Here is a 13,234-nt window from a genome sequence, read left to right on the forward strand (position 1 = left end):
GACCACAATCCTACTCTACTTTCTACAGTGGAGAGACCATCCCCCCTGCCCCAGGGCTGTCTCCACCCACCCACCCTACCCCACCCGCACCCTCGAGTGGTGAAGGGGAGGCCCTCCCCACCCCAGACGCTACCTTCCCAAACTAGCGGGGTTTCTAGGACAAAAAGAGCAGGGGATAACCTGTCCGAGATGGGGCGAGAAGAGTACATTGGGGAGAGGGAGATGTTTGGGGTGTAGGGCCAGTCGGGGCTTGACAGTCATTGGTGTATTGGGGTAGGCTCTTCCTGCTGAAAGGAGAGCGGCCCCCTGCCCCCCTTGGATAGCCTCGAAGGCGGGGCCTGACATGATTGCAAGCTGGGGTTGGTAGAAGGCAAGTGCTTACAAAATTAGTTGATTTCTCACATGCAAAAGCCAAGCTCCCCAATTTTTGATGGGTGGGTGGTGTTCCCTCGAACCAGGGCTCGGTGGATGACCCCTCCCTGAACACTGACAGATGGAGGTGGAGGTCACCCAAAGTCTGTGCTGCCCCCACCCCTGCCTCTGCACCCCTGGCGGCCCCTTTTCCCAGGCCTTCAAGGACAGCGTCTCCACCTACCCCCTGTGGAAGTCCTTCTTGGAATCTTAACTCCTATGGGACAGTACAGCTTTTAAAGGGGAACAATTGAGATTCTTACTCCCACTGCTGCCAAAAGCCGAGTGGAATACTGGTGGGAACAGGGATGGGGGACAGACTCCCCCAGTGCCCTCCAAACTCTGAGGTGAGAAGTGTGTGCTTCCCGCCCGTGGCATGACCTGCCAGGCTCTTGAATTCATCCGTAGTGAAGTGGATTGAGGTCACACTTCAAGAAGGACTTCGTGTTAGGCCCGGGAGGTGGCTCAGGCGCATTGGAGCTGGCCAGTCTCCATCCTCCCAGAGAGCCCCAAGACTGGACATGTCACTTTGGAGTAAGGGCTGCCCAGCAGAAACAGGATAGCCAGGATGGCCCGCCCCCAGCTACTGGGGTGCGGGTGACGTGCTCTCCCCCTCGGCTGCCCCCATCTGGTTGAGATGAGCAACGTCCATCCTTTCAAAGACCCTGGGAACTGAGCCCCTCATGTTTGTCCCACAAGTTAAAAACCCAAGGATTCTCAGAACCAACCCCAGCAGACCGGAAGCTCCCACCCTGATATCTGAAGATGGGGTGACTCAGGGTGGGTCAGACACTTCCCTCCTCTATTTTCCTTTCCTTACTTTTATACATTCTACTGGACCCAGGGGCCCGCAATGCTACTAAACTTTAAGCTATCTGAATATCATCTACTAAGTAACTAGTAATTCTTTCTCTTTTTCTCTAGGATTATATGAAATAAATTTGAATTATTATTATTATTATTAATAATTATTATTTTGTAGTATTCTTTTCTTTTAAACCCCTCGGTTTCTTTCTTTTTCTTCTCTCTCATTTTTGGTTAAAAACAAAAACAAAAACAATTTCTCTGAAATCTCACACCTCTGAGGGTCCCGTAGACCTGCTAGGCCTGTTCTGGACTTGCCCTCCTCACTTGCCCCTGGGACAGGGCAGGGGAAGGGGGGGCACCCCAGGATCCTGTCCTCAGTCCTCCAGCTTCTTCCTTTCTTGTTAATCCCTTTCTTTGTTTGGCTCTGCCGGCTCCCCCGAGGGGGAGGGGGAGAGGGGAGGGGAGCCTGCGGAGTGAAATCCAATCCACTTACAGGGCCCCAGAGGGACCCGGCTCCCCTCGCCGGTCTCCACCATCCATCCCAGGATGCTCCCCCCGGAAAAGCAAATGACATTCCTCCCCAAAAAAAAGTGGGGGGAAAAAGGAACGTAAACCCGAACATATATTAAAAACACTTTTTTTTTTTAAGATTTAACTCTGAATACAAATGTATTTTTTTCTCTCCCTACATATATTCTAAACCTTCTAAAGTTTTTTTATTTTTTTTTAAGGATCACTTTATCATAAAATAAAATATCCTTTTCATATAATAAATTACCTAATAAAAAGTCTTTTTTTTTCATATTAGCCCAGGTTCTTTGCTACATTTATACGGTAATAAACGCCTTTATTAAAATAGAATATTAAATTATAAAGAACTGCTTTTTTTTTTTTTTTGCTAGTTTTGTTTTCTCTCCTTTGTGTTGGTCACCTATCTGGCTCCCTCTCACGCTCTCTTTCTCTCCTCTATTTTGTCTCTCACTATGTATGTTTTTTGTTGTTTCTAGGTTTGGCTCAATGAGTAAGGGTGGGATTAAGTTTTCCGAGCCCCCTAGTGTAACAGTCTTCTGCCTTTGTGGATAAGGAGTGGAGAGGGGGAGGGGGATCGACAGACATCCCATCCCCGCCCCCCCTCCCGCACGACCGAGGGTGCCCATTTGGTTTGGTTTCTATTGTACAGACATCTCAGGATGGCTCACATTGGCGGGAAGGAGGGAAGTTGTCACAGGCCAGTTCTCCTGGCTGTGACCTCCTTCCTCTCCCCTCCCTGGCTGGTGGTCTGGAGGGGAAGGCTGAGGAGAGGTAAGTGAATTCACAACAGGATGAAGGAGAGGAAATCCCCTCTGTACCCCCATCCCTGCACCCCCTCTCCATCCAGGAAGAATGGGACTCCAGAGCTTAAGTGCTCACGGATCACCTACAATAGTCCCACCCACTATATACAAGAATCTCCTGGGACCCCCAGGGACTCTCATCCCCCATCCTCTCCTGGCCCGGCCAGCGGAACCAGGAGGGTGGGAGGCTGGTGGCAGACCCAACTGAGCAGTAGGGAAGCAGCAAAGGGGATGTGAGGCCTATAACCCAAGGTTCTCCGAATGGGCCCTGCACTGACCCCTCTGCAGACCTGGCTTCTGTCCTCAGTCACAGTGGGTAGGGCAGAGACTCCATGATTTGCTCACTGATAAAGGTCAGGTCCAGGAAGTGGGGTGCTGCAGGGGAGGAGAGCCCTGCCCTCCAGCAGCTTCTCTCCTGCCTCAGGCCCTTCCTGCTCCTTGAAACAGCAGACCCACTACCCTGCTCTGCCCCTCCCACCGCCAGGGAATCCAGCCCAAGAACTGCTCCCTAAATGTAATGCCCAAAGATGATGAAGGTGGAGGGTTGGCCCTTTATGTACCCCAGTACTAGCCCCTCCTCAAATTTTCACTGAGCATGGGGATACATTCCATCAAGAATTCGAGGTGTTTCTTTGGAGGAGTTGGGGAGAGGGCGTCCAGATGACAGAAAATTAGGAGGACCACCAAAATGTCCCTCCCCTACTTCTCCCCAGGGGGATGGTATCCCCAAAGCTGGGCTGGAAGAGGCAGGAGGTAGGGGGGGAAGGAAAAAAGACAAAGAGCAAGACAGGGTGGGAGTGACAGCCGCCAAGGGGAAGCAAAGAGAAGAGCTCCGGAAAGAGCAAAAGAGAAAGGAAGAACCCAAACGGAGGAAAGATGGGGAGAGTGGAGGGAAAAGCTGAAGGGGCAGAGGGAGGCCCCTCCAGATTCCTCTAGCCCAGCTTTGTGGGGACAGACAAGTCTGAGCCCTTTATTGATTGGCATGCTTCCCCCACCCCCCACAATCTCTGTAGGCTTCTGAAAGGGCCCCAACCTCCTCCCCCTGTTGGAAACCCAGGAAGAATTCCCAAACAGGATATGGCAGCGGAGGGTCGAGGGTCACATTAGGAGGTCTGAGGTCAGGACCAGAGGGCTTGGGGATTAGAGCACCTCTAGATACACATGGTAATTCTCCCTCTCCCTCCCCTCCACAGAGGGAGGGGTAGTGTGACACACACCGGGAGGTGGACAGAGGGAGTCAGGATGCCTTAGCTGCCACCTCTGGCAAAACAAAAGTTTTTTAGCTGCTTCCAGATTGAAGGGTGTGTTGAGGTATCAGAGTTGTAACTCTAGTAAATTTTCGGTCTGGCCTCCTCCCAACCTTTCCAGGACAGACAGGGTGACCAGAGGCTCTGAAAGTGGCCCACCCTCCAGCCACCATCGCCTCCCTTTCCCCCTCCCCAGCGGCGAGTATCTCTAAGCACCTTGCCCTTCGAATTACTGATTTCCAAAAGGCCCTAGTGGAAAACAGCTCGGGGGGCGGGCCCCTGGGGAGTGGCCCCAGGAGGCACGGGGTGGGGGGGGCTTAGGAGAATATTCGGATGGCTTGTGTGGCTGTGATGTGGCAGACCGGACACTCCGGGTCCGTCCTCTCGCAGATGCGGACTGCACACTCCATGCAGAACAGGTTGTGTCCGCAGGGCACGAGGGCGGCAGTCACCTCACTCTCGAAGCACACCATGCAATCCCGCCCGCCGCCGGGGCTCCGCAGGCCGCCCCCACCGAGTTTGGAGAAGCCCTGCAGCGGCTCTCCGGGCGGGCGTCTCGGGAGTCCCGCCAGCTCGGAGGAGGTAGCGGGAGAGCGATGCGCTCCGGGAGGCCCGGCGCGCGCCTTGGCGGAAGCGGAAGAGGAGGAGGAGGCGGAGGAGAAGAGCACCGAGGTGGGCGTGGCGTTCTCCTGGCCCGCCCAGAGCGGGGGGCTGGTCTCGGCCACCCCGTAGTACACGTCCTGCTTGCCCACGCCGTAGCCAGGAAACAGGTACCCTCCGTAGCCAAAGTCCCCGCCCTGCTCGCCCAGGCGCGGGGCCTCAAAACCAGAGTCCACTGCGCACTCGCCGATGCAGCCCAGGCTGTTCTGGCGGAAGGTGGAGAGCGGCTTGCAGCCGGGCGGGTGCACCCGCCAGGCCTCGGAGTAGCGGCTGTCCAGCGCGGCGTCGGGGCTCCCCGCCAGAAAGTCGTTTTCATTGTTGTACTCGAGGATCTTGCCGGTGCGCACGGCGATGTGTGTCTCGATCTCCTCGCGCGCGCGCTCCACGTTGCCCGGGGCGCCCGTGATCTCGAACACCGGGTCGCGGTCGCGGCTTGGCGTGATAATGTACGTGTTGGTCTGCTGCTGGATTCGCTTAATGGTTGCCCCCTTGGGGCCCACCACCAGCCCCACCACGCGGTAGGGCACCCGCACGCGGATGGTCACCTGGCCCGGCAGGGCAGGCGCCACGCCAAAGGCGGCGCCCGACTTGTTGCGCGACGCGCGTATCATAGAGAAGTGCTCAGCTGCTGAGATGATTTCCCGTCGGGCTGTGGCGACGTCCTCCCGCCGCCCGGTCACCATGAACACTGGCTCCTCGCCCCGCACCGGAGTCTTGATGTAGGTGTTGGTCTTGGCCCTCAGGGCCTTAATCTTGCAGCCTGGGGTAGGTAGGGAAGGGGGTTGAGAAAGGAGCTCACGGTACAGGAAGGTTTGTGCTCCCACCCCCACCCCCCCAACCTCTCCATCTACCCTTTGAACCCCCCCCCATTTGAACAATCCACGCATCGTACCTCAGATGTACCCAACGCCTATCAACTACATTTCCAGATGTACCAGCTTTCCCTCGAATTCCGTTGAGGACCCTCCAAATTCATTCACTCCTTGAAACCCAGAAATAATCACCGAACCTCCCAGACAAGCTGCTAACCTCAAATCTATGCACTACCGTGTTTCCCCGAAAATAGACCTAGCCGGACAATCAGCTCTAATGCGTCCTTTGGAGCAAAAATTAATATAAGACCCGGTCTTATGTAATATAACACCGGGTCTTATATTAATTTTTGCTCCAAAAGACGCATTAGAGCTGATTGTCCTGCTAAGTTTTATTTTCGGGGAAACAGGGTAATTCCTTTCCAACCACGTGCAATTCCCTATATTTCTTTACTGATTCCTGGTTACTCACAAGCTTCCAAACCATTTAATCCCCCCCATCTGTCACTGACCCTGATCTTTCCACAGAACCCCAATGCACTCAGTAACCCCGCAATCTATACTCCTCACTTGACCTCCATTCATTAAAAGTGTCCTCCAAGTTAATCAGGGACTACTGACCCCCACCTGCTCTAGGACAGACAACCCCCCCACCCCTTCCACCCACTAGTGTTTCTCAAATTCAGCAACTTTGCAGCAAGTAGTGGCGTACGGGAGGCTGGGAAGGGCCTGAGAATCAGTTTCAAGAGGGAAAAGAGTATGAAGCTAATGACTCGTGAGGGAGAGCGCCAGGCCCCAGGGATACTTCTGCCACCCTGTCTCCTGGGAGCAGGAGAGCTGAGAGGGGCTGGCGGCTGATACGGGGAGGTAGAAGGTATTCTGGACCCACACTCCTGCTTTGAAGTAGGAGTGGGTTCAAGCTGGGAGACTGGGGAGAGAGGCAGGAAGAGAAAGAAAAAAGCCGAGACAAAGAGACAAAGAGGGAGAAGGGGAGAGAGAAGAGTGAGGGAGGCTGGGCGGGCCACACCATCTCCCAAGGTTGTAGACCTCGATGGCTGACTGGACAAGCCTCTCTCCTCTCCCACGTCCCCGTTCCCTGCCCCGAGCTTTGCACAGAGCCTCTCAGGCTTTCTCGCAGCACACATGCCACGTGTGTGAGTTTGCACACACACGGGCCTGAGCGTCATGCACTGTGTACCTTTCTCTAAACAATACTGGTGGGGCACTTGCACACACGCCTCACACTCACAGGCGGACTGCTTCTTCAACCTTCCCTCCACCCCGGGACTCCTCCACCCCTCCCCGCCCCAGCACAAACAGCACAGCCCATACCCGCCCCACAACTTTCACCCCATTCTCATATGGAGGGTTCGCACCCCTCTGCAGGTACAGACTCACCATCGCCTTGCTCACTCCCCGCCACACTACCCACCTATCCCCCCAAAACCAGGGCCACTAGGCCTCAGTGTTTGATTCTGCCCCAACGCTCCAGCCACAGGCCTGAAGGGAGCTCATTTTCTTTCTCTCCTTCCTCCACTCCAGATGGCTGCTCCAACCCTAGCACACTGGCCGATGTGACAACAGAGTGGGTTGGGGGCAGCTCCTCCTCCCCTTCAGGAGACCTCAGGAAGGAGAATTTGCTCCTCCCTTTTTGTCTTCAAACCTCTTGGCAGTTGAGAAGTCCTACCTGTTGTCGAGCTCACATCCTTGCTGCTTTAATGCCAGTAAGTGATTGTTCTATTTGTGAGGCATGGAGTATAGAGGACCAGTGACGTCCCCTCTCCTACAACTTCTACTCACATGGTGTCTGATAGCCACCTGGGTTCTGGCTTGAAGTTTTGGGAGAGCTGAGAGCCAGGTGCTTTTGGGGGGTGGGGTTGGGGTGAGGAGGACAGGCCAGGGCCTAAGAGGAAGGAGGAGAGCTGGCAGCCTGGAGGTGCAGAGTTGGTGGGGACCTCACCCTGGCTTTCGAAAGACGGAAGAAGCATCTCTTGAAGGGAAGACCCACTGGGCTTCACCTTCCTAGAGGTCAAATAGAGGAGCACTCACTGCAGGAGAAGGGAGTTTACACAACAGGGAGGATTTGAATATACTCAAGGAATGAGGGGGAAGCTTGTCCTCTCTGAGCAGGAGAAACCCCCCTACTTTTATGAGAGGCAGGCCCATCTGATGCGGAGGCAGAAGAGGGAAGAATGACTCCATGAAATTCCGGGGCCTCCCAAGACCACCCCCACACCCAAGAAAAGACATCAGTGTCCCCACCCAACTCCAGGGCTCTGGGTCCCCAGTTTCTGGCAACAAGAGGAAATCCAACTTTTTAAATCAGAAAGCTCAAGAGATGGAGTGCCCTGGGGGGACGAGGGCTGTGCAGGCCAGTGGCATCTATCTGCCCCTCCTCCACTCTGGGTCTCCCTGCAAAATCCCCCCCACCCCAGCACTCCAGGGGTACGAGGTGGGATGAGGGTTAGGGCCCCCTGGCTCTCCTCCCCTCTTCCCCTGCCAGCAGCCGGCCTCCTCCCTCACTCCCGGCCGGAATGCAGCTCCTCTATTGTTCCCCACTGTGGGACAGCTCCTCCCCTGCTCCTCCCCCACCCCACCTCCCCAGCCCGGCCCCCTAGCAATTTCCAAATCCCGCCCCCCCACTCCCCTTTGGGAAACCGGGAGAGGGAAGGGTCCCCAAGATCCCGTCTGCTCAATCTGGACCCTCACCAACACTCCCACCCCCACCCGCCCAGGGATGCTGGAGCGGAGGAGGGTGTGGTATCAGACAGACTACACTGGATTAATTCTACACCCCCACCAAAGGCACCCAGACAGGCCCTGCACCAAATGTCCAACTGAAGGTTTCTCGCCCCCCAGCATGCTCCCTCGAGCCCTGTCCCACTCTCTCACGACCAGAGACCCCTCTCCAGGCCTCTGGCCCCTGGCCGTGGCCAGCCCAGAACAAAAGCCTGAGGGAGGAGGAGAGGTCCACACCAGGACGTGGCACTTCGCTGGAGGCACCCCTTCCAAAACCCCACAGACCGTCCAACTTTGGTATGTGGGTGACCACAGGATCCCCTCCTCCCAAGAGCCCCCTCCCCATCTCCTCCCAAGGCTGGGACCCTCCCATGAGCCACACCCCCTTCCATTCCTACACTCAGCCCAACAAAGAGACAGATACTCAGTCTGGCTCCCTGGGCCAGGTCTCCCCCCAAAGTCTGTAACTCCAGGCGGCTGGGGGTCCCAGGGGTACCCCCTCCCCAGCCCACTAGCAGATGCCAGAGTAGGGGCTCTGAGTAACTCTTTGCACATTCCTCCAGTTTTTCTGGCTTTGAGTGGACACCCCCTCAGGACAGCCTCCCTGGTTTGGGAGTCCGATCCCCCTCCCTTTTCCCTCTCTCTAAGAGAGGATATTTCTTTGTCTAAGGGCAGGGCCCAGGGGGAGGAAGGATCTGGAGAACAGTCCCGACTGGGGGTAGCAGGGAACTTTGTGGCACTTGGAAATCAGGGTAGGGGGCGGGTCCCCCTTTGTGGGGAAGGGACAGAGCCAGAGGCGGACAAGGAGAGAGGAAATGAACTTTCCGCGCTAGGGATGGGGTGCCCCCATCCAGCCCCTCTCCGCGATGCCGCCTCCCGCTTACCTTGCCTGCCCACGATCTCGGCCACGTGCTCGGACGTGGGCACGGGTACACACTCCGTGGTGTTACTGCTGCCCTTCAGGCGCAGCTCGGCCTCTTTGTAGAGCACGCAGAGCTTGGCGTCGCTGGCCCCTTTGGGGGCGGTGGGGGGCTGGGGCGTCTGCGCCGCGGGGGCCGCCGTCGGGGCGGCCGGGGGCGCCGCGGGCGGCGGCGGCGGGGCCGGCTGCGGGGGGGCGGCCGGCTGCGCAGGGGCGCCGCCCCCCCCACCTCCCCCGTCCTCACCTGCCGTGGGGGCGGGGGGCTCCCCCAAACCCAGGAGGCAGAGTTGATCGAGAGCCAGCTGAAGGGCGCGCTCGTCTTCCAGCAGCCCTCGGTCCTTAGCGCTTCCCCCGAAACACCCTAGTTCTCCAAAGCCCCCATTTCTTTCCATTATTCCAGATACCACTAGACTAGGCATGGCGAAACAAAAGCTGGGGGAGAGAGAGAGAGGGAGAGAGAGAGAGGTGGTGGAAGGGAAAAGAGGAGAGAGGAGGGGAGGGGAGAGAGGAGAGGAGGGGGTGTGTGGGGAGGGGGGAACAAAGAACTGGGGAGGGGGGAAGAAAGCGAGATAGAAAGATAGACCCTCCCCCTAAGCCCCCCTCCCCAAACACCCTGTAACCCGACTCCCCTCGCCCCAGCCCCCGGGGTGGGGGTGGGGGGAAAGAGAAGCAAAACCAAGAAAGCAGATCTCCTCTCCTCTCCGGGGGTGACGGGGGGCGGGGGGCTGCGGGATCTCTGCCCCCACCCCTCCCGCCTCGGACCCGGGAGTCTCTAGACCCCGCCGTCCAGACGCCCCCCGTAGGCTCCCGCACCGAGCCCCAGTCCAGGAGCGTCGCTCAGTGGCCCCCAATAGAGCCCAGCCCCTTCCAGCGCTCAAACTCTTTTGTTTTAAATGAACTGGATGGAGCAGCATGGAACTGACGGGAGGGGGGCGCGCCGGGGGCGCCCGCGGCATGCCGGGAGTTGTAGTTTCCCGCCCTCGGGGGCGCGGGGACGAATTCCTTGACCCGAGGAGGATAGGGAATTGCCTTCGGTCTTTACCCGCGGCTCGGAGGCGAAGCTGGGGGTGGGATGAAAGCCTAGGTCCCTAATTTTTCCCAGGGGCGGGCGCGGGGAGAGGACTTAGTGTACAGAAACGCAACGGTTGAAAAAAGGCTAATGGAGGGCGTCCCCCTCCCAAGACGGGCTCCCTCGCGATCCCGGCCGGTCTCGGGTCCCTCTTTCTTATGGTAATGAGGGGGGACGAGAGGGCGGGGAGCGGTCCCGCCTGGGTCACTGCGGCTTTCTCGCTCCCCTCTCCCCCTCCCCGGCGCGCTCCCTCTCCGCTCCCCCTCCCGCGCTCCCAGAGTCGATCCGGCTCCGGGCCGCGGGGAGAGGCTCTCCGCAGAGCAGACAAAGCCCGCAGCCGTGATGCGGAGAGGACCCGGCTCTGCGCGCAGTGGGGGCCAGGATGGGGTGCCGGGCTGGAGGGTGGGACCCCCAGGCAAAGGACGGGGTCCCCTCATCCCCAAGCGGCAAGCCATCTCCCCTCATCCCCACCCGCCCCCCAGTCTCGGAGATCTGAGAGGCGCCGACTGGGAGGTGAGTTAGTTCACGGCCTTCTGATCAGTGGAGGGGAGCCGGGAGGACTGTAGAGTGATTGAGGTGAGAAGGATGAAAGGGTGGGGGGAGAGGAGAGAAGTGGGGGACAGAGTGGGGCGGCTGGGAAAGTCTTAAGGGCGTCATGTGACTGAACAGTTTGGGGTGAGAGCCATGAGCTTTGGGTGCCACAGAAGGAGGAAGGAGAGACCGGATTGACTGGGGACCCAGACTTCCTTCAGGCCTGGGCCATGCATACAACTTGAGGGCCATCTGTTCGTTAGCCCCCACCATCATTCCACTCCCCCATTGAAAACCCATTAATTCAGCTCCGACTCTGGAAATTTGGTGCAAGTAAAAATAAGTTTTGAAGGCATGAATTGGACACTTGGGCACTTTTGGAGGGAGTTTGGGGAAGTTGAAATGTAGTGCAAGCTTTTCTTCTCCCCTCCCCCCGTACCCTCACCATTTCTTTTGTCACCTTTTTATGCCTGAGTCTTTCCCAAGAGGAGAAAGGATGGGATTGTAGCCTAAGGGCTGGAGGTCAGACTTGAAGAACTTCGCACAAGAGTTTTATAAGAACGGGTGGGTGAGCTGCACTGGTAAGGTGTGCTTTTCTGGAGCGCTTGGAAACAAAAAATCTGAACTAGTTTGTGAGGTAAAGTCCTGCTTGGATGTGGGGGAACAGATGAGATGACCTCAGACCTGGCACGTTTGCGAAGCCCAGTTCCCTAAACTGCTTCTCGGAGAGAGTAAATTTGCACACCAATGGCAGGGTGGGAGCCAAAGGATCTCAGGAGGGCCTGGGGGTGCACGCTGCGGGGCTCTTGCTCCTTCGCTAGGCAGAAGATTTGGGGGGGGGGGAGCCATGACTGATGAAACACGGAAGGCCCCTGACTTGGGAAGGGTGCCCCCTGGATCAGGGATTTAACGTAAGATTCACGACAAACCTTATTGTGGGATTGGGTTCTTCCTACCACCTCCACGCAAGAGTGGGAGAGGAAGAAATGGAGAGACAAGGCCCGGTGGGAGTGGGCTGTTCCCTACTCTTATCCCCTCTCCTTCTGCCCCAGGACCCTGGATTGGGGGAGCTGTGGTACTGGGGCCAAGGGGCTCTCACTAGGGGAACGTTCTTACTTTGTGGACCAGGTGACTGTTTTTTCACATTAATAGAAATAGCAAACAGTGGCATAGGACTTACTGTGTGCCAGGCATTTTTTGTCACCAGCTGGTCTGAGCCTTCCTGTCCCCACCCAAATGAGATTTCCCCCTAGACACCCACCCCTGAATTTGCCCTGCTTCCACTTTCCTCCCCGCTAAGCTAATTAAAGCAGGAGGTTAATGACCAAAGAAGCCTTGGGGATTTGGCCAGGGTGGAAAACAAAGGACAGAAACAAGTGTGTAAGAGTGGGGAGGGGGCAGCTGCTGGCTAGGAAGGGGTAGACAAAGGCATGGGGTAGGGGAGATGGCGGTCCCTGCTGGGCCCACCTCATTGGTCCACAAGGACAAATCAGCCCCCTGGGTGCATTCATGCTCCCTGCTAGAGATCCAAGGCAGAGGCCACTCTGAACCCGAGTGGGAGTGTGGGACCTGTGTGAGCGAGCTTAGGTCTGTGGCTGTGGCACGGGTATACACGTGGGAGTGTGTGCCTGCAGACGGTGTGGGGCATGTCCACCCCCAACAGGGACCACCAGAGCGTCCAAGCAGCAGAGGAGCCCAAAGGTGGGCACCTTGAGGGGCCAGGTTCGGGGGCAGGGTTTTGATGAGTCCTTTCCTTGCTCCCACAGGCTGCTGGCCTCCTTTGTTCAGGGGACTCCCCTTCTCCACTCTCTGCCTTATGACCAGAAAGGTGTGTAGGTGACATATCTCTCCCCCTCAGGACCTTAGAGAACAGGACCGTGTCTCTCATGTTTGTCATTGTCCTGGCCCCCCAGTGCCCAGCCAGCACACAGCCCTGCCCACAGCAGAAGCTCAGTAAGCATGTGTTGACTGTAACAGTGTATTTGAAGCTTCGTGGTGTAAGAGGAAGGGGCAGGCCTCGAGCCAGACATGCTGCCTGTGGCTTCTACCCCTTGGGCAGTTATTTACTGCCGAGCCTCAATTTCCTCATCTCTAAAATGGAAATCATAAACTGAATGCCTGGCCTGATGCATGGCTCTCTTAGGTGTTTGATCAATGTTAGTTTCCTGGCCCTGGTTGCCCTCCCCTTACAGTTGGCTTTGGCTAGACTGTGGTCTTCATTAATTAATATTCATTCATTCATTCATTCATTCATTCAGCAAACTACTTCCTGTTGAGCTTTTACAATGTGCCAGGCACTGGAGGAGATCCTGACCCACCGTGAGTCTCTTGCAGTCAGTTCTAGATAGACTTGCAGTAATAAGACCATTTCAGACAAACAGCAGTAATCCCCAAAATAATTCCTATTGAGCACTGGAGTACAGGCAAACTCTGACACACACACACACACACACACACACACACACAGGGCTCCTGGCCTCAGGCCTGAGGAACAAAGGACGCTGTGGTGTTGTTCAGTTGGCTGTATGTGTGTCATTGTGCAAGGGTACGCGTGTGCACGCACAGGCCTGGTTGCAGGGCAGGAGTGGGGTGGGTGATCCAGACTGCTTGTCTGTGAAGAGCTGTGTCCCTTCTATTTTCTGAGCAAAACTGGGTGCCTAATATCTCCGAATAGACACCAGGTACCAAGTGAAGGGGGCACACAC

The 13,234-nt window shown here is 56.7% G+C and overlaps 2 protein-coding genes across 2 annotated transcripts in view; one reads left to right on the forward strand and one right to left on the reverse strand.

Moving 5' to 3' along the window:
- Positions 1-105: 105 nt before the first annotated feature.
- On the reverse strand, positions 106-9,829 carry MEX3A (mex-3 RNA binding family member A). Its single transcript, XM_019711157.2, has 2 exons — positions 8,895-9,829; positions 106-5,219 (listed from the first exon to the last, which is right to left on the reverse strand). Exons 1-2 carry the CDS (start codon positions 9,346-9,348, stop codon positions 4,117-4,119), a joined length of 1,557 nt encoding a protein of 518 aa, XP_019566716.2. The 5' UTR covers positions 9,349-9,829; the 3' UTR covers positions 106-4,116.
- A 450-nt stretch (positions 9,830-10,279) lies between these two features.
- Positions 10,280-13,234, forward strand: part of LMNA (lamin A/C) — a 38,838-nt gene continuing 35,883 nt past the window's right edge. The window contains exon 1 of the mRNA XM_074319139.1: positions 10,280-10,511. The gene's annotated coding sequence lies outside the window, so the exon portion shown is untranslated. The remainder of the gene's footprint in view (positions 10,512-13,234) is intronic.

The sequence above is a fragment of the Rhinolophus sinicus genome, linkage group LG14 (assembly GCF_036562045.2).
Source record: "Rhinolophus sinicus isolate RSC01 linkage group LG14, ASM3656204v1, whole genome shotgun sequence".
Classification (NCBI taxonomy): domain Eukaryota; kingdom Metazoa; phylum Chordata; class Mammalia; order Chiroptera; family Rhinolophidae; genus Rhinolophus; species Rhinolophus sinicus.

Bases quoted from the DNA above. Each gene is read 5' to 3' on its own strand.
- MEX3A (XM_019711157.2), bottom strand. From the start codon at position 9,348: ATGCCTAGTCTAGTGGTATCTGGAATAATGGAAAGAAATGGGGGCTTT. The intron at 5,220-8,894 runs GTAAGCGGGAGG...TACCTACCCCAG, and splicing joins CGAGATCGTGGGCAGGCAAG to GCTGCAAGATTAAGGCCCTG.